This window comes from Mandrillus leucophaeus, unplaced genomic scaffold (genome assembly GCF_000951045.1).
Source record: "Mandrillus leucophaeus isolate KB7577 unplaced genomic scaffold, Mleu.le_1.0 Scaffold14, whole genome shotgun sequence".
Taxonomy (NCBI): Eukaryota; Metazoa; Chordata; class Mammalia; order Primates; family Cercopithecidae; genus Mandrillus; species Mandrillus leucophaeus.
Window position 1 is genome coordinate 11183887 of NW_012101365.1, and position 23649 is coordinate 11207535.

The window sequence follows — 23649 nt, forward strand, 5'->3', positions numbered from 1 at the left end:
GTTGGGTATTTGGAATGAGTCAGTTGAGGTTCAGGGAGGTAAAGGGGCTTGCCCAGTTCCTCAAAGCTAGTATAAATAGCCAAGAAGGGATTCAAACCCAGGTTTTCTTTTATCATGCCTTTTGCCTTTTTGCACTATACTATAGCTACTTCTGCTAGAACTGTCATTTCTATTAAAGGGAGAATACCAGGCCTAATTCAGAATAGCGTTCTGCACTGTCTATTAAATTGTTTCTAAGGAGAAAAGTCTGATTTTATAAAAATATTGTTATACTTTAGGCTGTAATCCCAGCACTTTGGGAGGCTGATGTGGTTGGATCACCTGAGGTCAGTAGTTCGAGACCAGCCTGGCCAACATGGTGAAACCCTGTCTCTACCAAAAAATACAAAAATCAGCTGGGCGTGGTGGCAGCACCTGTAATCCCAGCTACTCAGGAGGCTGAGGCAGGAGAATCACTTGGACTCAGGAGGCGGAGGTTGCAGTGAGCCAAGATTGTGCCTTTGCACTCTAGCCTGGGCAACAAAGGGAGACTTCGTCTCAAGAAAAAATAAAATTGGATACTTTACACCATTTCCAGCAATGCTAGTTATGCAGAAATAGCTTAATATTCCACTTAAAAAAAGATTCTGCCTAAACCTCTCTTTATCTCACTAGAAGAGCTAACCCTAACCACTACCACCACCAGTTAGTATCAGGGCTGCTGTAAATTGTTCCAAGGGTGCATTTAGTGGTATTGATTGCTGCTCATAGTAAAAGAATAAAAGCAATTATGAATATACATAACAACTTGTTGCTCTACCCCAATTTCACCAGGAGATAGGATTTAGTCAAGAGGGAATGTCACAGAATCTTTATCCTGATTAGGAGCTTTTTGAGGGGAGGGACCTTGCCTTTTTTAATTTTGTATCTCCAGGTATACAGTGTGAAAGGCGCCGTAGTAGATGCCAAGCAAATGAATGAATCAATGAATGAATGAATGAGATGGATAGGCCCAAAGACAAGTAAATCAAAAAACAACCTGTGTTGTTTCAGAGGAGAATGATCCAATATCATTTCCCCTTTGGGTAGGAGTAGTGGTATCAGTATTGCTATGACTGCAGAATCCCAGACTTGTCTAGAATCTCTAGTTATAGCTTTCCTTAGCAGTGGGATTCACCAACACACTGAAATAACCTGTCTGTGGCAAAACTCCATAGACCATCGTGTTTTCTCAAATGCTTCAAGGGGAAAAGAAATTCCTGATTTACCCAACCACAGAATCGTCAACCTTCTCATTAAGGCTTCTGCATTTTTTTAAGCAAATTGTTACTGTGCCATTCTTACTCCTATCCTTTCACAGAATTATTTTCTGATTATGGATATGACAAGACCCAGTTGATTTTTTCAGAGTTTAGTCATTTATTCTGTGGTTTCAAACCTCTTCTACCATGTTATCTTCCTGCCCTTCTACTCCCCTGTCCCCATCCCCCCACACCAATTCTTAATTCCCTTTCTTCCTTTTTTTCTCACCAGGAAGGGATATGTCACAGTAAACCCTCCCACCTTGTCATCCAAAATTTCTAGGGAGCCTTAGTTGTGAGAGTCTTCTTCTTGAGGCCTTAACCTTACTTTTAGACAGTTGTCATTATCTTTGTCTAAAGGTCATAGCTAAATTGAATAAAAGGAAAGCTGTGTTTTCCTGTCGATGCACAAAGGCAGTATTGACTTCCCTAATCCAGTTTGCTGAGGGGTGAGAGAATTAAATTAGATATCTAAGCACAGAAATTGAGAGCCTTTGAAAACAAAGATAAGGAGACAAGACTGTATTTTCCCTTTTCCTGGGAGCTCTGGGCTCAAGATTTTGCAGGTGTGTCATCTGATCCATGGCTTGCATCGATCAAAACTGTGCCAATGCATATTTAATTAGCAAGGGGACCCTGGATGCATTATAGCCATCATCCCTATATTGAATGGACTGTCAGACTCTCCGCACACTTCTCCACCCCCACCCTCCCCTGAACCCGTGCCCCCTCCCTTGCCTCGTTGTTTGGGAAGCTTCTGCATTTTGTCTGAGCAGCTAAAAAGTTTCTTTGTTTTTAGCTGCTGATGCATACAGCGCCACTGAGGAGAATACAAACAAGTAGAGTCCTAAAGTGTTTATTTTGTCTAGGAAGACAAGCTAAACCAATTCGATTCCTTCCGTAAGATTTTCAAACCCTGTAGAAAACCAACAAGAAAAACAAAAAGAAAATGAATACACTGTTCAACTCTTCACATATAGAATTTTTTTTAAAAAAAGAATTGGTTATATTAGGATTAAAAAAAGATTTGGGACAAATATTTTAATAATAGAATTAGAGAATAAAAACTTTCTGTTGTGATAGAAAAGTATTTTATTTTAAAAGCTCTGTTTTGATAAGGCATTTGTTGTTGGCAAATATTTTATTGATCAGTCTAATTTGCATGATGAAATTCACCATTCTGACATGAATCTGTCATTACCATTAGGGAATCCAATGCCTGTACAAAAGTTATTTATGATAGATGACAAAGAGTTAGAGCTGGATGTATTTTTTTTAAAGTTTCCAAGGTTTTGTGGGTGTTTCTGTTGGTGAGAATTCTTGAAGTGCAGGAGGTTTGGAGTTTTGCCACAGACAGGTTATTTCATGGGATTATGGTCACTGTTCATTTTCACACAGGTTCCAAAGCCTGAATATCCAGACAGTGTTGTCTGATAAACAGATGTAATGCACCAAGTCTGCTTAGAATAAAGAGCAACAGACTGTGAGCACATGTTTAGGACTCATTTAAACTCATCAGCATAGTCTAGCTCATAGTTCTCTGTCTCTGGTCTACTTTTGAGGTAGCTTCTTGCTGGTAAAGTAACAAGGAATTATTTTTTCTCTCCTACAATTTGCTGCAGAGACTCATGGGAAATTCATTTGCATACATCTTGTTACAAAGACTGACTACTTCCTGGCTTAGACAAAGTGTTGCCTGATAAACAGACTTAACACACAAATGCCTGTCTGGAATAAACAACGGCAAGCTGAGATTTACATTTCCATTATCAAAGATAATCTCTTTCCCAGTATATGAGAATTAAGAACCTGTTCTTTAAAACCAGGTCTGTGCTCCTGATGTTTTATACTAAAATCACATCATGTGTCAGTTGGGGTTGATTTTTACAAAGAAACACAAAACTTGTTGGGATGTGAAGATTGTATGACAGAGGTAAATGTACCTTTTGGGGGGCCTTTATGAGTTTCAAAACCAGGTTTTCTTGCATTATTTTGTTTGAGCCACACAACATCCTGTTATGTAGTTAGGCAAAATGATCAGTAGTGTCTCCATTTTACAGATGAAGACACTGAGATCCAGCATAGTTAAAGGATATAGCTGAGGTTTTTAGGACACCATCTTTTTACCATTTCATACTCCTTTCCGTGGTGGAATATGAATGCAAGAAAATTAGTACTTTAAGGTGCTACCTGGACTTAAATAGCATGTCTTTACTTGATAGAGGGCATTTTATTATTTCAATAAAATTTTGTACAGACATCCAGGTACATGAAAATAATGCATGTAGATTATAACTCAGGCTTCGTTTTCATTTGAAGCATGTATTTTATAGTAGGAAAGAATGCAGGGAAATTTTCTACATTAAGTGGTATAGATCGCTGTATGAGTAATCTTCAAGTATATATCATTCTGTTGAAGAACTCCAAGAACCTAGTGTTATGATTAATTTTGATTGTGAAAAAAGTGACTAAACGGGGAAATTAAGCACAATTCTGCTATGCAGTCATGTTGCAGGGATGGCTTTTTAAGCAGGTCTTTGTTTACATGGGAGTGGGTAGGTGATCCGGTAGACTCAGTAACTTGAGTTCTGAATTAATCAGCAGGCACCGCTGTGAACATAGCACCTCTTATGGGGAAAACAAAATTCAAAATGATTACCTAGACATTTTAGTTTGGTTTAGTCAAAGGGTCTTGTCAAAGAAAATGTGAGAAGTTGTAAACTTAGTCAAAGTATCGTGTTTGCCTATCTTTTATAATCACCAGCTTCTTACCATTGACTTCGTTTATAACATCACTGAGAAAGCTGATCATTACTTGAAATTCAGCCTCATGTGAAGATTGAAGGTTTAATGATTGAGTCATTTTGTCATTACTTTCAGAGTGACTGAATTTGTCATTTTTAAAGCTTAGAAATGATCCTCCTCTCACTGTCATAACACAACAATAGTTATGCCATTTCATTTTTTTTCTCAACGTGTTAGAACTGTGTATCATTCTGCAACCTCCTTGTGCATGTAGAAAAATAACACATTGATGAGTAGGTGATAAGGCAGTTGACTCACTCTTCAACTTAAACAGTCTTATCATCGTACACAGTACCGACTAAACAGATGGGCCCTGGAATACCAACATTAATGAAACACCAGAAAAATTGAATTTCTGTAAATTTAATATATCACAAACTCATGGCCAGAAAGGCATTACAAAAAGAAAAGTTTTGAGAAAGAAAATGGTAGTAACCTAGATTATGTAACAATCTTAAGTAGGCCTTGACAGTGCAGTACGGGGGAGTGACTAAGGGGTGGATCTCCAGAGCAGCTGGCAGCCCCCAGGGTGGTCTGGTGAAGGGAACCCTTCCAAGTGGCGGCTGCAGCAACACAGACCTTGCTCCCTGTCCGAATCAGGAATAGAGGAGATGAGGACCAATGTGTGCAGACTAGCCTGGTCCTTCTGGAGCTAGGAGTTCCCCTGCACCCCGCCACAGCTCCCCATCTCCCTTCGATAAAGGACTCACTCTGCATACATTAATTACTACAGTTACCATGTACATATATCTAGACAAACACTCAATTCTAGCTTGCTGGGAAAGTTATAAAGATCAAATTTTGTATTTAAAATCCAGTAATGATAAGATTTCCCACTTAAAGAACCACAGAGTGTTTCCATTTTTAAAGCTGAAGAAAACTTTTATGGTATGACTCACCTCATAATTTATCTGTTTTGGGAACTAGGTTATTGTATGTTAATTTTTCATTAAGCGGGCCACAGTTGTGTACATTACTTGACCTTAAATATTAGTTTGGTTATTCACTGAGCTTAGAAGATTTTATTCATTCTCTGGAAATGCTAATAATAATTGCATATTTTCGGTGGTCCAGATTTAGTAATGGTGTTACAGATTTCTGTTTGTTCTTAACCAGACCGTGATGGATAATATTATATTTAGCTGATGGTGTTGTATTCATCAATGTTTACCCTTAAGCTACAAATTGTATATACCTATGTACACCTGTGTGCTGACATTATACATTCTCAAATAAGGTTTTTCAAATATTTTCCTTACACTTCAGTCTTTAAGGTCACGGTCATACTGGAAAAAATAGATAATTTTCCTAAATATTATAAAGTATTGCAATAATCATTTCTTTTGTAACTGCAGCTGTGAGACTAATAAGCAAAATGTGACTATTATGGCTATTTGATTTTCTGGATTTCGTTAATGTAATAAACTTATGGTACTGACTGATCAAAATAGAGTAATTTTAATAATTATGTTACTCATAAGAACAGAATTATTTTTCTATTATAACCTTATAGATATCAAAAATTGAATTCTTTGGCCTGACTCTTTTGCAGAGTACTTATCTTTCCAAACCCTAAGAAACTAAAACTTATCTAAATTTTGAACATCTTTAAGGTCCAAAATTGTAGAGGATAACCGCTTATTACACTCAGAGTGTAATCACCCTTACTCCTTACTTTCTTTTACCTCAGAAATGTTCCTAACTCTTCATTTATTTGCAGGAAAGTATTCACTTCTGTCTTTGTCTTTTAGTTTTTATACTACAAGCAACTCTAGCTCATGAGAGTGGAATTTTCACTTTATTTCTTTCACTAATATTTTTGGGTTTGGACGCCTTCTGGTTTCTTCATACCGTCTTTTAATTTGGGAGATTTAAAACTGGACATAAAATTCTAACAAAGGCTCTTCAGACTTCATCTTTAGCCAAATCATTATGCATGTAGGGAGGCTGAAATTTAGACTATATTATTTTTCTAGTGGAGCCAGAATTTATGCCTTTATGGTCCATAGACTTTGGTTGCTGTCATGTTGATGGACCAGGAATGACGTTGGTTTGTTTTAGGGTGGGAAGGGTTCCTCACCAGTGTGTCTGCTTTTCCTTTATCAAGCAACTTACAACAGCAGTTGTGAGGATTTTGAGGTAGTCTACAGACACCAGAATATGGTGGGTTTCTCTTAATCTTTGTAATTTTTAAATGTGTGAAATATTCCTCCATCATTCATCATTTTAACCTGTATACATTTCTGGAGGGCCTCCTATGTGTCAGATACGGCCTTCAGCTCAGCCTCTGTGCTGCGTGGGCCAGTAGATCATAGGAGATGATTGCCTGCAATTTCTAAACACTGTGTAAGATTTCCAAACCACTCACAAACCAGAGGGATATGCCTTATATTCCCTTGCCAGGTCTCAAGAAGCAAGGCATCAAGCAGAGATAAAGGACTTTTTGCCCTCCTTTCTCATCTTAGAAGTCCCACTCCCCTTTCAGGTGTAAGCTTAGTATATTTTTCAGTCACTGACAGTGGTTCAGTATTAGAAAGCCGAACAACAATTGAAAATTCATCTCTTCAGTTCAGCAGTTATTGAACTCCTTGGCTGGGCCAGGCACCCTGTGGAAAGTACCGGGGATAAGAGAAGAGTAGGAAGGAACTCTTCTTTAGAAGCTGACATTCTCAGGAGATGGTTTAAACAGACCTTACTACAGCATAATATTAATCACACTGTAAGAGATACGTTTGCAATGAAAGAAGGACTGGAGAGGACAAAATGTTTAATTCTAGGTGAAAGGGAAGATTCAGCAATATTCTATCTTTGTTTCTTCCCTAAAGAACATAAAATACATGGAAGGGATATTTATATTTTTGCCTCATCCATTTTACCATACTAACATGTTTTTGTCATTCCTCACCTTCCCCAAAGGAGTACTGAAGTTTCATTCTGAAGAGGAGTAGACCTGAGGTTTGAGGAGCCGTATATGTATACATGTAGCAAATCCAGTACAAGATTTCCGTTCTTGCACTGTACAAGCGTTTGGAAGCAGAGACTAATATGTAGGCATTAGGATTTATTTTATTCCTTTCCCTAGTGATTATGTTGACAGTGAACTATCTTTGTCTGAGTACTCCGGCAATATAGTTGTAGGCGCCATAAAACTGCATAGATGGATGGCTACCAGTTCAATTAAGAGTTCTTAACCTAGCCTCGTACATGCAAACCCTGTCTATTTTAGGTTTAAATTTCTGCTCATAAATTTTTTAAAAACCCAAAGAAACATTGCTTTTCAAGGTTAGGTTGAAGTCTAAGTTTCCTTAAACAAAAAGCAAATCCTTAGATAGGAAAAAAAAATTGATAACCCTAATGTACTTCCTTATAAGAGCATTTCCAACCCCATCCTTTAAACACAGTGTGAGTAAATACTCTCTTCATTGTAATATACAAATCTTCTGGCTTTCAACCAGTAAGCAAGAGAAACTCACTGGTATGGGAGACTCGGATACAAGAAGAACATGCAGTTCTATGCAGTTGGGTTTGTTTTCTTAGGTTCCTAATTATTTAAGGTGGTAGAAATCGATCAATCACGTGATATTTGTCCAAAAGAGTAAGACACAGTTACCTTGGCTTCTGACAGGTGTCTATGGAGTATATAAAGGAGAAAAGTAAATTAATTGTTAACCTTCTTGATAGTGTTTTAATGCAAATGTTTGAGAAAGAGATCTTTCATTTGTATCAATTATGCATGGGTAGAAATTAATTTGTAATTCTGGTCACCTGGTTGGCTCCACACTTAACAGCATCAGTGACCTTTTGCAATACCGGAAAGAGTGTCCATGCATCCTCAGCAGAGAATAGCACTAAGACTGGGTAGTTTTCCTCCTCCTTGGCTGAAAAAGAAAATGGTATTGAACTGCCCAGGGTAGAAAATAATTATTGAAGTTTTGAGATCATGTACATTTTCATGTAGATGTTTGGCTTTGCCTGCCCCTTACCTGGCAGGATGGTGCATTTTAGTATGCAGTCCTCAGATGGATAGCAGTGTCCCCAGCTTTGGAATAAAACTAGAAAAAATAAATTCCGTTTTCAGTTTGGCTAGATGCCTTCTCCAGTGTTTGTATCTGAGCTTTCACGAGAACGCCGCGGCCCCTTGCAGACCAACTCTGAGCATTTTCTTGACACTCACTCTTTTGCTGTTGGTTTGCTTATTTTTCTGTGGCTTGGAATTTTAAACTTTCTTTCAACATCCCTAATATTCATCTTTTATTGCTGTTCATGTTTTCTATTATGCTATATTTCTGTAAAGGTAGGTGGCAAACCAAATATAAACAAAAAGTGAAAAGAAGAAAGAAGTCCACTTTCAGATTATATATTAAAAAAAAATTTAGCATCTTTCTTTATCCCTTTTTGCCTTAATATTAATGGATAAATATCAGAAGTGTAATTGGCTATTGTATATCTAATAATTGAGATAAAACTATTTTCCATTTATTCATAGAGAAGTGATTAATTATAAAGATATTATACGTAGAAGTAGTACATGGATAGAGATGTATGTTTGCTAGTATTATTCCAAAGAAAATGTTATGTTTGGCTGAATTTTATGTATCTGTTTCAGGACATGATCAAGAATTTTAATTTTCCCTAAAACAAAATTAGATATTTTGCTTTCATTTTAGTTATAGAAATTAATGGTTTAGGATTGTCCAGAACAAAAACAATGGAGGTATGTCTTTCTCCTAAAACATACTGAATTACTACTCAAAATATTTAATGTGTAATTTCTAATGGTAAAATTATAGGCTTGTTCCCTAGAAGAAAAAGAAGGTAGTCATGCTGTATTTTTAAATTGTTTGTTATATCTATAATATTAATTTATGTAGTTAAAAATTTAAATATGGATCAATGTAAATTTGTTTGCATTTCTAATTTTTAGTCCAGGTTTTGTATTTTTGTAGTTTATTCTGAAGGATTTCTCTAAAGGTTTTTGGCATGTAGTAATACATTTTGTTTGTGTCTTCTCTGCGGCAATTGTTACAGAACGATAAAAGCTGTCACTTTGCCAGACTCAAATAAAAATTCACTTTTTAGCATCTTCTGTGATTTAAACCTTTGAATCAACATAGAATTTTTGCTGTAGTCACCAGGTTAAGATTATCTGAAAATTTAAAAATAGATCTTTTCACTATAGCACTTATAATTAAAATCTTCGTTTGCTTAAAAGCAGGGAGTCTTTTAAAGTAATAAATTAGCATTCCTAGACCTAAGGTCACTAGTAGTGCCACTTCTTTCTGCAGCATCTCCAAGAAAGAGAGCGGTGATGCTATAACTCAGTTGCTAGAGAAGTAATATTTTCTGTTTAATCACAGTTAAGCATCATGACCTTTTGACCTTACATTAAACTTGCAGAAATGTGGTCAAATTTCAGACAACTAATTCTAAACCTGTGAAGTCAAGGTGAAGTTAGGATTCAAGCTCTCCACAGATACAGAGATTTTGTTGAAAAACATTTTTTTTGTTTGCTATTAAACAATGTTGTAAACGACTTCAAGTCTCAGACAACACTTTCTTTTTATATCAAAAACTTTCCACTTGAAACATGTTGCCTGTTTTTTCTCTCCTCTCCCCCAAAAATGTACCATAAATATGCTTGTTTCTAATTTTGTGAAATTCTTTTGATCTAAGTTAATTTTTATCTAATTTAAAAATTAAGTTACTTTGATTTTTAATTATTTCATTTAGAAATTAAGTTAATCGAATTCCTTTTTTAGTTTGAAAGTATGATGATATTTTTTAAATTAAAAAATGTTTAATTCTATAAAGGTGTACAAAAATCTGTTTTTGCAAACACATCCTTGTAGGATCTCCCAAATGCATCAGTACAAGAAAAAAATAATTCTTATAAAGTAGGGGAAACTTGTACCTTCGGAAAGACTTCTTTGAGTTAAGCAGTTATTTCAAGAAAATGTGATGGAATATTAGGACTCTAGTATTTAATGGTGTTAGTCTGCGTAGTCTGTTGCTGGAATGTAGAGCAAAATATCAACAGAACTTGTTACTGTTGTTTGGGTTGCTTTTATATACCAGCTTCAAAATATGTTTTGACACTTTATTATGTTCTGAATCAAGCTTCAGATGTGTGTAATGAAGGATGAAGTCTTTATCAGACTCGAGTGTATGAATAGTGGAGAAGAGCAGTTTGGAGATGGTCTAAGAGAATGGTTGCTGAAGAGCTTCAAGTTGTGATCTGGCAAAAGCCAGTGCCACTGTAGGTGTCCGCAAACCGGAGCGTCCTCTCTAAAGGCACAAGTTGCTGCTGCGTTTCCCTGTCTTTCTTTTCTCTTTCCGTCCTTTCTTTTTTTCATGTCTCATGTCATTTCTGTAACGTTCCCATTCTTAGTTTATAGGTTGAACCTTTTGAGAAAGTCTGGCACCTCTGATCCACTTTCCCTTGCAGACCCTGTAATTTTTGGCTGTATTTTTATGTTTTTCAGATTCAAGTCAATCTGAAAGTCCCAGCCAGCCAAGTGACGCTGACATTAAGGACCAGCCAGAAAATGGTAAGTTTAGCTTGGGACTCTAGCTGCTGCTTTCAGAGTCCACAGCAGCCAGCAGGCCGACTAAGTGTGAGGATTTGGGGGCCTACCCTATAAGTAGCCCACGGTAGGAACAACTCCAGAGACTCGGAAAAACTTAAGTAGATTACTTTTAACAGGGCAACTTCTTGTTCTGTGGATCACCCCAGCAGCCTCAGGACCCCTGGCCTGAAACACTATTAGGGTGCCCATGAGAACCTGAATTCCCAAGAAAGTTGATTACCCAATTAAACTATGAGAAGTGGGGTTAATTTACCAAATCAGATTTTTTTTAATAGCGTTAAGTGAGGAGTCATGGCTTTTTCATTTCATTTTAGTTCTTTAATGTGGCAAATGCCCCGTGATCATCTTCACTAGTGATTTAAGATCATTCATTCACAAGCAGTTTTAAGCCTTTTGCGAGCTCAACACTTTGCCAATTCCTATAAGAAAAAAAAAAAATCTATGCTTTGAAGAATTTTTCTACTTTAAATTGTCTAAAATAAAATAGTGAGGATACAGGACAGCATTAAATTCCACAGCTGCATAAATATCTAAATTTTCTGTTGCAGATGCTTTATTAAAATAGAACACACATTATATGTGAATATCATAGTATCTGGTAAAATGTGGAACTTGTGACAGGCACTACAAGTATGAAAAAGATTATCATGGGTTGGAATTTTATATTGAATAAAACTATCAGTTTCAATAAAAGCAGAGACATGAACTAGCAGTACCTAGTATACCAAACATTGTATTAGATACTTTCGCAGACACCATCTCATAAAATTCAAAAATCTTCTTCTTTGCTGATAGCACTGAGGACTCTGGTGGAATGCTTTACCTTGAAGGGCCTCTGGGGAGAATATGCCACTGTGATTAAAAGCTCAGGCTGTGGGCTGGGTGTGGTGGCTCACACCTGTAATCCCAGCACTTTGGGAGGCTGAGCTGGGCAGATCACAAGGTCAGGAGTTCAAGACCAGCCTGGCCAACATGGTGAAGCACTGTCTCTACTAAAAATAGAAAAATTAGCCGTGCGTGGTGGCACATGCCTGTAATCCCAGCTACTTGGGAGGCTTAGGCAGGAGAATTGCTTGAACCTGGGAGGTGGAGGTTGCAGTGAGCCGAGATTGCACCATTGCACTCCAGCTCTGGGCAACAGAGCAGGACTCCATCTCCGGGTTGCGGGGGGAAGCTCAGGCTGTGACCTGCAGTCAAATTCTGCCTCTGCTATTTCTTCTTACCTATGTGATACTGAATAGGTTATTTAACCTCTCAGATTTATTCCTCTAAAACAGGGTAATAATATTACCTGCTTGTGGAAGAGTTAAGTAAGATAATATGTGTAATATGCTCATCATAGTATCTCTGATAGAGTTTATGCTTTAAAAATGTCAGCTGTGGTTCATTATGACTTTTATTATTTTTCTTGTCAATATAATTCTACCATACTTTGTTTTTCACCCACTTTGAATGACCCCATTGCTTGAGTCTCTTCCTTTTGTTGTTCTGTACATTGTTCCATGTTGATCTCCATCCAATCTTTGGAAAAGATAGGTAAACGGAATTATGTTGGTATTGTGGGGTGAAGGATCAAGATTACCACATTAGATATCCTATCACTCATTTTTCCGAAGATGTTTCATTTCCTACCCATGAGAAATTTGATTACATTGCTGGCTTCTAGCATTAAATAGGGACTGCCTGGCAATTCCTCTCCTCATCCTGGTATTTTGGTGATATTTTCTTTATCAAAGTTGTCTTTTTAAAGCAGGCAGTAAAAAAAAAAAAAGAGAACTCTGGAGGTTTGTTTTTAGTGTCATATACGCTACATCTTATTTTTTGTTGACATTTTAAAGAGTGGTATTTATAGACTAGTTTCATTCTTTATTTTCCACTTGACTCGCAGGTGATGCTTTCAAAGTTCCACTTTTTTCTACATATTGTATTTGTGCATAATCTCCCTAAAGATGTCTCCAGAGGTATAATTTTATTTTCATCTTCAAAAATGTGTGGACTGTACGGGTGTGTAGTTCGCGTATTTAGGTCTGGCCGCCCCTCTAGCATGCCTGCGATTCATCTGTCTTCATAAAATGGCCAACAAGCTGTTCACATGCAAATATAAATTGAGAGCATGAGAGGCCTGGCATGCCTTTCTGGAGCTGCCTGCAATCCCAATATTGTGTGTTTCCCATTCCAGAAAGCAACCAGGATTGAGCCTGGATTTTTCGGCCAAAGGCAGAGAGATACTAGCCAAGTTCACTTTTAACCTCAGATCACTTGATGCTACCTCAGGATTTACACTGTCATTTTGGGGAAATCGTGTGAGTTCAAAGAAAGAAAGTATTAATATCGAGGAGATAAAGTAATAAATTCCTGTCTTTCAGTTTTCTATTTGTTTCAAAGAAAAAGTAGTAGAAGCTGGTTTATCTTAGCCCTAGTTGAAGAATTATCAGCCTACTAAATTTGCTGCCTCTTGTCAGTCTCAGATGAAGTTCGTGGAGGAAAAATGATTTTCCTCTCTTCCTTAAAGACATCTAATCCCAAAAGGAATAAATGAAGATTCAGGGCTTGGTATTTACACGCATTAGATAAGGTTCCACTCTCTGGTGTTGCGTTGATCAAGAGAATGTTTCCTCTTCTTCATTACCTCAGGATATGAAGATGAATTCCTGAGAGGTTCTTGTGTGTTTTGTTTTTGTTTTGAAAGAGGGAACTCTCATAGGTGTATCAACAAAGCTCTAAGACATTTTGGAAGATGTAACAGACTTGATTCTTCAAATAAAATGGGAACTCTTTACTTCACATAGATGTGTGTGTGTGTGTGTGTGTGTGTGTGTGTGTATGTTTGTATATGGGAAGGAAAATAATTTTTTTTTTACCCTAGCTCTTGAGAAAGGTAATGGGAAACAAATGGTATTTCCCTACTAAACCATGGAGAATGAATAGACAAATGGTAATACACTGTTTCATCCCAAATCGTAAACTGGGCCATGTAACTTTACCTAAAGTGGATGCAGCTGTTTCTTCCCTGGCCAACTAGTCTGTTTTTTTCTGTGGAATTTTTGCTTTCTTTTCTTGTACTCCCTTAAGACTCAACTGTAAAAGAAAACAAATCTTTGCCCAATTAGAGCATTAGATGGGAATTTTGAAGGAATTATCTGAAGCCCAGAGATAAAATATCAGAGTCTCTGAAACTCAAAATTGGTATAGTATAATGGGTAAAAACTCTGCTTCTGGAGTCAAACAGACCTGAGTTCAAATTAAGTAATAGCTGAGCGACTGAGTAAGGTACATGCCAATCTCAGCTTTCTTACCAATAAAATAGAAATACCAAAAGGAGGCCAGGTGCAATGGCTTACACCTATAATCCCAGTACTCTGGGAGGTCGAGGTGGGTGGATCACTTGAGGTCAGGAGTTCGAAACCAGCGTGGCCAACATGGTGCCTATCTCTACTAAAAATACAAAAATTAGCCAGGCATAGTGGCACATGCCTGTAATCCCACTACTCGGGAGGCTGAGGCAAGAGACTGTCTTGAATCCAGGCAGCAGAGGTTGCAGTGAGCCAAGATGGTGCCACTTCATCCAGCCTGGGTGACAGAGCAGGACTCCATCTCAAAAAAAGAAAAGAAAAGAAATACTAAAAGGACGTATCTCATGAGTGTTAAACTGAGAATATGCATACAAAATAGCATTCTGCCTGGTTCACAGTAAGGACTCAAAGGAAGGTTATCATTACTACCTTCCAGTTAAAGCTTGTCATATTTACAACGAGTACGTATATTCAAGAGGTCCAAAGCTGGGAGCCTTCGAGTGGAAGGGAATGGCGTCAGAAATATACCAAGACTTTTAGAGACATCTTTTGTGGGTACTTACCCTGCTCTGAAATGTCAGACATAGGTTTCCCAAATCCCCACAGTCCCCATGGTGCCACGTCTGTTTTCCCATTTTGTTTTATCCTGACAGTCTGTTCATCTCCCATGAGTTTGAGAACCAGGGAATTGCAAAAAGGATTCAGAGTTGCTGGAACCTTCAGAATGAGTGCTCAAGAAGGTGATTCTGGAAAGAAGAGACTCCTCCTAGATGTCTTTAATTTTAGCTGAGTTTTTCCTTGGCACAAACCAAATAGAATCTGGCTTATTAAAAACTATAAGCTGATTAAGGGTAGGATTTATGACAAATTCCTTTTTAAAAAGATCCTTCACAGTACCTAGATCTGTGCCTTGAACTTAGTGGGCACCTAGTACTTATTTGCTTAATGAATAAAATTCCTAAGTAGATGAATATATTGTCATTACTTCCAAATATTTTTGGAGTATCTGTTCACTGTTGATTTACCTAGAGATTTTAAGAAAAAAAAAAAACGAAACAAAACGCTCTGGGGAAGCTGAAAACCTAATTTGGGTATGGGGGAAGGCTGTGCTCAGACACATGGACAGAGATTAACAGATGTAACTAGTAGGTCTAGGAAACCAAAACTGAGGGCTCGGTACTAATGGGAATAGGACATCAAGTTGTCCCTCTCCACTTCCTGCCCGTCCCCACCCCCACTTCAATGAGCAGGTGTGGTCAGATGTTTGAAATATCACCATTTCAGTTTATGCATGATGCTTGATTACCATAGGGAATGCAGTTCAGACAAAGTTCCCAGCTCTGATTGGTATCTTTTAATCCTTTGGTATATCACTGAATCTGGATTTTCCAGAGCTCCTGAAGGTTTTAAGCCTCATTTGTTGTACTTTTGACTTAGAACATCTATTTAAACAACCTTTGTGAACTCCCCTGATATACTCTGGTTACTTTAAACATATTTATGGGACAGAGCATTTGAAGTGCCTGCCTGATATTTACAGGGCCTGTGAACGGTCCTCCGAGCTTGCATTCTGTGGTGCATCAGGTCAGTCATTAATGAGGGTAAAGCTCATGTGATAGCCTTCTTATTTAATTCAAGGCACGCTTCTGTAGGGCTGCACTGAGTCAGTGTCTGAGGCAACAGTATTGGCCAACGTTGGCACTCTGAAAACACACCCCCACTGGCTCTCACTGTTATCCGTGAAAGCACCTTTAACTAAAAAAAGAAAATGTGGGACTCCCTTGCCAGAAAGAAAGGCTATCTTCACCTGGTTATTTTTCCCTTCTATTTGCTATTTCTCATCACCTGCACAGCCTGCTAGTAATAACTTTATCTTAGTGGTTTTTAAAATGTGATATTTATAACAAGAAATCAGAGTTGGTATTTAGATGATTTCATTTAGGTTTAATCATGTTTGTTCCTCCTCATTTATCTGGTAGTTGCACATATGTTGGTGGCATCAACCCTCAGATGGGTCTTTGCAATCAGTGGAAGCCCATTAATCATGATGCTTGCCCCAGATTTTGAAAATTTCCAGCTCTACCTGCCAATTTGAAAATTACCCTGGAGTATTGGTAGAATCTAGCTTTCATGTTCACCATCTTCATTTGTGTCGTTCGCATCCTGAATTGTTAAAAGAGGTGTCATTGTTAAATGTTGCTAGGTGAACAAGGAATGTACTTCTTTTCATCCACAATTGTTGGTATTTCACGCATTATTATTTAACTCATTGAATTTTTAATGTTTATGAAATAAGTTTTAATGCTACTGACTTCCTGACTTAAGATTTTTGTGTAGGGCCGGCCACAGTGGCTCACACCTGTAATCTTAGCACTTTGGGAGGCCAAGGCAGGTGGATCGCTTGAGGTAAGGAGTTCAAGACCAGCCTGGCCAACATGGTAAAACCCGTTCCCTACTAAAAATACAAAAAAGAAAAACAAAAAATTAACTGGGCGTGGTGGCAGATTCCTGTAATCCCAGCTACTCAGGAGGCTAAGGCAGGAGAATCGTTTGAACCCAGGAGGCAGAGGTTGCAGTGAGCTGAGATCGCACCACTGCACTCCATCCTGGGTGACAGAACGAGACTCCATCTCAAAAAAAAAAAAAAAAAAGATTTATGTGTAGGATTTACTTTGTAATTTGGGGCTGAGAAAAGAAACCTATAAATTTCTTTTTCTCTTTCTGATAAACATTTTTTATCTGACATTATTCTTTTTAAAAATTGTGGGCCTTCTTGTTTAATGTTTTAAATTGTTTTTACTACCTCCTCACATGTATAGTAGATATATTACAATGTTATATTGCAATATTTATATCTAGTGGGAAGGCAAAATAAAATTGATAATTCAAAACTGCAAAAATGGTCACTGCTGGATGAACTGCTTGTTTTAGGAACTGTTTTGATTAATGTGTCATTTAGTTGGGTGATTTAAAAAATTTTGGAGGCAATGCAACCTTACAGTTTATGTTTTACTGGGAAAGAAGGAGCATTCTAGCACCATTGACTTGTAAATGCAATTTATCAATATTTCATAATTTACATGGCTTTCTTTTACAATTACCTAGCAACAGTTCTTCTCTGCAGTGTTCTTTCAAAAAACCCCGCAGGGACAGACACAGTAGAGTGACCACCAAAATAGCAGCAATAACAGTTATGATCAATATTCTAAAATATGTAAAGGTCCCAACTCAGGGAGACATTAAAACCTAAATGCCTTCTGGTTTCCAGATCTGTATAATTAAATTCTGACTGATGAATTTTCAGCAATGCAATGGAGCTAGTCTCTCTTCTTTAAGAGACTAGGGAACTAGAATTTGGTTTCATCTGAAATTTCAGTCTGAAACTAGGTGAATTTTGCTTTCTTAAGTATGGTTAGCAGGTGTGACCCATCATTGTTTGCAAACGCTCCTTAGAAATGCCTCCAGACAAAGGAAATTCCTGAGTCTTGCTCTGTGAAAGATGAGGTGCCATCCTAGGCTGGGGGCTTCCCCAAGTGCATGACGCACTGGAAGCTGCAGAGCTTAAGCCACAGGATCCAGTGTACTTAAGGCGCCTTTTCAACTGAAAAATGGGGGGTGTGGGGGGAGATTTGTAGCCATTTTAAAGTAGTCTTATCCTCACACATTATGGGTGTTTTATTGTCTACACACAGAGAATAACTAGCTGAACAGACTTTAGGTTAGTTGGCTAGTAGCCAAAATAGGAAATGTTTTAGATCCTATTCCCCTGATTTTCAAGTTCTAAAATGGACTGACTGGGTGGTCTGTTTCAGACATCTTCCCCTCCCTGCTCCCCCCACCTCCAACCCCTCACACACAAAGAGTTACACAGGAAAGAAGAAAAAAAAGGGATTTCTTTCTGGTCCTCAAATTCATTTGTGCCTGTGACTTTTGTCCCAGGAGAGACCCAGGAGTGCCCAGTGAATGTAACATTCCAAGTAGAAAAGCATTTTAACATGTGTATTTAGAATGTGTCTGGAATTGTGTAAATATATACATAGATCTAGATTCTAAAAATATGAAAATATGAAGCAATACAATTTATGCAGTATCTGAATTGGGCTCAAAAAGGAAATCAAATGAGAAGCCGTCATCAAATCACAGTGCGGTAGAAGGTGCACCTGGTGTTTGGCTACAGCTCCATCTGCCATTGCTCTGTTTTCCCTGTGATCTGAGCCTGGAACTAGTGTGACAGGACCCTTTGACAGAGATATCCTTAGAAGGACCACTTCTAATGGCCACTTTCCATACCTCCCCATCAATTAAAAACCAGTGTGGTGAAAGATCAGGGGGGCGAGCTGGGGTCAGGAATTGGGTATGAGCATTCCATGCCACAAATAATAGGGTCACTTCTGATTTTAAATGGGAATGTGAATTTGTTGTTTTTCAGCCTGTCATTATTTTTTGGAAGGAATTACCTATTTGTGGATAATATTAGCAAACTGAATGTAATATAAATAATGTATTTGGGGATTTGGAGTCACTAATCCAGATTGATTAGTTGCCTGCTAGAAAAAATTCATGTGGCCACAAGGATTTTTGGCACCTTTTCTCCCTGCAGCTTCCTCATTCTTTTTCTCTTCTTCAGGTTTTACAGAGCTCCGGGCAACTCTTTTCCCCCTGGCATTAGTTTGTCCTTAAGGAAATCTACTGGGATATCTCAAATAGGGATGGAGGGGAGGGGGTACTATTTGCTGCAGATTACTCTGCCCCATCTCAGTTGTGAATTTCTATACTTGGTTGATTTTAACCCAAAGGGAACCAGGGAGTCTCATATGGCTTATCCACAGGCATCATATGGTGAATATCCAAAAAGAGAAATGTAAGGATATTGTGGCAGGGCTCAGCAAAATAGGAATAGCTTTCCAACAATCTCTCCACGAAAGAAAGTCAGTGTTTGCTTAGATCTCTGTAGGTATTTTACAACCAGAGAGCTTCTCAGCCAGTAGCACTTGTAAACTCAGAGATGAACAAGAAGGCGGCAAATCACAGCTTCTGAACAGGTCAAATTAGCAAAAGAGACTTGCCATTAAAAGCCTGACACTGAGCATCTGTTAAGGGAAAATCAGTTGTCCAAGTCACTTAAAGACTTGTACCTCAGTTTTCTCATAAGTAATTTAACAGATTGTTCTTAAGAATTTCTGGATAGGCCGGGTGCGATGGCTCACACCTGTAATCCCAACACTTTGGGAGGCTGAGGCAGGCAGATCACCAGGTCAGGAGATTGAGACCATCCTGGCTAACGTGGTGAAACCCTGTCTCTACTAAAAAAAAAAAAAAAAATACAAAAAAATTAGCTGGGCATGGTGGTGGGCGCCTGTAGTCCCAGCTACTCGGGAGGCTGAGGCAAGAGAATGGCGTGAACCCAGGAGGTGGGGCTTGCAGTGAGCCAAGATCGCGCCACTGCACTCCAGCCTGGGCGACAGAGCAAGACTCCGTCTCAAAAAAAAAAAAAAAAAAAAAGGTATTGCTGGATATATTTGTGCTAGCTATTGCATATTTGCATATGTTAAGGGAGTACAGAGATAGAGCAGACATCCTGCTCTTGAGAACCTGACAGTCTAGTAAAAGGGAAAAGATACCATTTGTTCATTCATTCATTCAACACTCTAAGAATCAGGCATGTTCTAGGCATCACACTGAGCAAAACAGAAAATCCTGCTCTTAATTGAGCTTACCTTCTTGGGGAAGGAGACAGTCAACTGGTTAATACACATGTCACATGCCGAGTGGCATCAAACATTATAAAACAAAATAAGGCAATATAAGGGATTAAAGAAGGGAGGTTATGGGTACTGTCTTATAAAGGGTGGTAAAGGAAGGTCTTTCTGATGTGTTGACATTGAGTTAAGTCCTAATGAAGTCAAAGAAGTGAATTATGCAGATATTAGGGACTTTTATTCTAATAAGAGGGAACGTTAAATATAACAGCCCTGAGACATGCTGGAAGAACACTAAGGGGGTTGTTGTGGCTTGAAGAGTACAAACAAGGGAGAGAATAGTTGGAGATGAGTAGCAGGAAGGCAAATCATATTGGATCTTGTAAACCAGGGAAAAGATACGGCACATCCTTGAAAACCCATCCTCTGGAAGAATGCACATATGAGTCCATTCATTTCTCACTACAGTAGATATGTCCTGAGCCCCTACACTGTGATAGTCACTGTTCTAGATACTGAGTTTTCAATGGGAAGCAAAGTAGACAGAGTTTAGTGTGGAGTTGTACACAAAGGCCTAATTCATAGCATTGTTAAGGAATGAGACTCTTTGATTTGTCATGGCAATATCTTTTAGTACCTCCAAAGGTTTTCCCTCATGCATGTATTACTAAAAGCCAAGTTACTTGCATGGAATAATATTTGGTTTTACGTACCCAATTGTGTAAACAATTATTTTTCAAAAGGGAGGTCTGAATCTGTGGAGTTTCAGCTTAACCCTGCTCTTGTGACCCCATTAGATTATAACCCCCATGTCTCACATATATTCACCATGAAGGTGGATATTGTTCCTTAGTAGTTGCCAAATGTAGCACAATGGTGGCTCACACCTGTAATCCCAGCACTTTGGGAGGCTGAGGCAGGTAGATCAATTGTGGCCACGAGTTTGAGACCAGCCTGGGCAACATGGCAAAACCCCATCGCTACTAAAAATACAAAAATTAGCTGAGCGTTGTGGTGCGTACCTGTAATCCCAGCTACTCGGGAAGCCGAGGCAGGAGAATAGCTTGAAACCAGGAGGAGGAGGTTGCAGGAAGCCGAGATTGCACCACTGTACCCCAGCCTGGGCAACAGAGCAAGACTCTGTCACCACACTCCTCCAAGACTCTGTCACCCACACCCCTCCGCCCCTGCAAGAAGAAAAAAACCAAGATGCCAAGTTAAATTTGAATTTCAGATAAACAATGAATAATTTTTTAGTATTGCATGAAATATACAAACAAAGTATTCATTGTTTATCTAGACTAAGTTTTGTATTTTATCTGGCAACCAGTTGTAATTCTCCACATACTCCTGTGGAGGTTACATAGGCAATAGTAACAGCAGTGTATGAGAAGGTTTGATTAGTCTGCGATGATTTCACTGATCACAAAAGGCCAAACCACTGGAATTTCACCCACTGAAAATGAAATCTGGGAAGAGTACTACAAAGTTCTAGTGACTTGGCTGCTTAAATTCCATTCCTCCCGCATCTGCTGGTACCTAGCCCAGTAGTTTTCTTGGAACAATAAACCACTTGTGAGGCACAGTCAATAGGTACAATATAATAGTTGAGAGCCACTCAGCCCATGAAAGTGAGTGTATAAGTTTAATTAGTCGTATATTAATTGAGTTAGCCACTGGGACACTATGTGAGCACATACATCCAGTCACTGACAGACCATTTACTCATGAAAGATGATGAAAACAGGAAATCAGTCAAATAATAGAGCATTTGGAATTCGCACATACAAAGGTGAAGTAGAGAAATGGCATTTCTGATAAACTTGAAAATAGAAGGGGCCATATCTTTTATGTGCAATATGGAATGATAAATGTATATGTTTTCATTTGTAATTGGGACAACTTTGCTAGGTATGACAAATCTTGTTTGAACATGTTAAAGAAATATAGTATAACCTTTGAATCCTCCTACTTTTAAAAAAAGAGTAATGTTCACAGATTCAAAGAAAACAATTTTTAAAATAGAGTTAAACTGTATTGGGCTTAGAGGCAGATAATAACAAAAATAATTATTTTTGATGATAATAATCATAATAGTAGCTCACATTCATTGTGGACTTTCTGTGTGCCATTATGTTAGTTTGGGTCCTCCAAGAATAATATGTCCTGATAGGATTAGATGTGCAAGAGATTTATTGGGGCAATATCTATAAAATATAAAGGGGGACAGAGCAAGAATAGGTTGAGAGAAACTTTAGGCTGCAGTACAATTCTGACAGGTGGGAAAGGAGGAGGGAAGAATGAGGGATTGGGTTGGAAGAATGCCAGAGCTCTCACTCCCATTGCCTAGGCTGGAGTGCAGTGGCATGATCACGGCTCACTGCAGCCTCAACCTCCCAGACTCAGGTGATGCTCCCACCTCAGCCTAATAAATAACTGAGACTACAGGCACACACTACCAAGCCCAGCTAATTTTTTGTATTTTTAGTAGAGACAAGGGTCTCACTATGTTGCCCAGTCTGGGTTCAAACTCCTGTGCTCAAGAGATCCACCTGCCTCAACCTCTCAAAGTGCTGGGATCACAGGTGTGAGCCACTGTGCCTGGAGTAAGCTTCTAAGTAAGTTTTGGCCATGCCAATGGAGAGTCCCTGAGCTTCAGTCCCCCGTTGGAAGAATTCTGTGTTTTATAGGAATGGGTCTGTGTTGGTATCCTCTCCCTCAGTTGTTGGCTGGAAACAGCCTGGAGGAAGTGTGGCCTTTAAGCAAATGTGGCGGTGAATTCAGAGGAGCAGCCCTGTTAGGCAACCATGTTCCTTCCAACAGGTGATCAGGGTGGCCCATTTTTACTCATGACCACCAGAGCCATGCACTGTGCTGAGTTCTATATTCATGATCTTATATCATCTTATGGAGATAGGTGCTATTAGTGTGCCCATTTTACAGATTAGGAAACTGAGACACAAAGAATTTAAGTAGCTTGCCCGCAGTCAAGAAGGCATAAGGGTGTTCAAACTTACTGTAAGTCCAGAGTCTTAACTGCTTAACCATGACATTGTGTTAGAGAAAGAATGGAATTCAAACTCTGGTTCTATAATGTATTGACTGTATAAATTTGAACAAGTTATTTAAACTCTTAGACTTTTATTTTCTAATGTATAAGGTGCGATGTCATCACCTTCCCAGGAAATGTGTTTTCGTTGCTGTTTTGTTCTGAGCACAAACAATGTTAGTTCCTTTTCCTTCCTCTTGTTTTGCTCTCATCTGGGATCGTCATCTCTTCCTTTATTTCTTATCTCATCTTCCCAGGTATCTGCCTCAGCCTTGTTCAGGCACCCACAGGCTTAACTATGTCCTCAGAACTAACAGGACTGTTTCTGGGTGGATTATATGTCTGGATGTAGATATGTGGAAAGTGCAGAGCACTTGCAGCAATCCATCATAGATAATAAAATGTAGCTCACCTTCTCTCTCATCCACCTCATTGCCTCATAGACATGAACCAGGTGCCAGGGGACATCTTGTTTTTAAGTTTTTGTTGTTGTTGTTGTTGTTGTTTGACAAAATAACATTTTTATAGAAAAATTACATTCTTATTTTTTTATGAACACTCTTTGTTCTTTTTTTCTACAGTCTCAAGTATTATGAGTATATGGTACTTTAATAGATATTTTTAAGCAATAGACTAAATTTTCATTTGATTTTTCTGCTGGAGGTGGAGACTATAAAATGAGGTTAGTTGCAAGGTATTTATACCAGATGCCATTATGTTTGTTAGATGGCATAAAACAATTATGATTGCCAATAAATTTGAAAGTGTTTCACTTGCAAAAGATGTGGGAGTGTAGTTTTATTGAAAACATAAAATGTTTCTTTTTATTCCCCATGTTTTGTGCAGTACAATAGAAATTTGCGCCCCATTCCTTTCATTTTAGATTTCTGAATTATTTAAAAGAATTGGTTAATTCTCCATTTCAAGTGAGCAAGA

General features: G+C 38.3%; 1 protein-coding gene across 2 annotated transcripts in view; it reads left to right on the top strand.

The window, feature by feature from the left end:
* Nucleotides 1–23649, top strand: part of NFIA (nuclear factor I/A) — a 621436-nt gene that overhangs the window by 425791 nt on the left and 171996 nt on the right. For both annotated transcript variants that reach the window (XM_011973872.1, XM_011973873.1), the window contains exon 3: nucleotides 10568–10633. In XM_011973872.1, the coding sequence (XP_011829262.1) occupies nucleotides 10568–10633 (66 nt within the window). The remainder of the gene's footprint in view (nucleotides 1–10567; nucleotides 10634–23649) is intronic.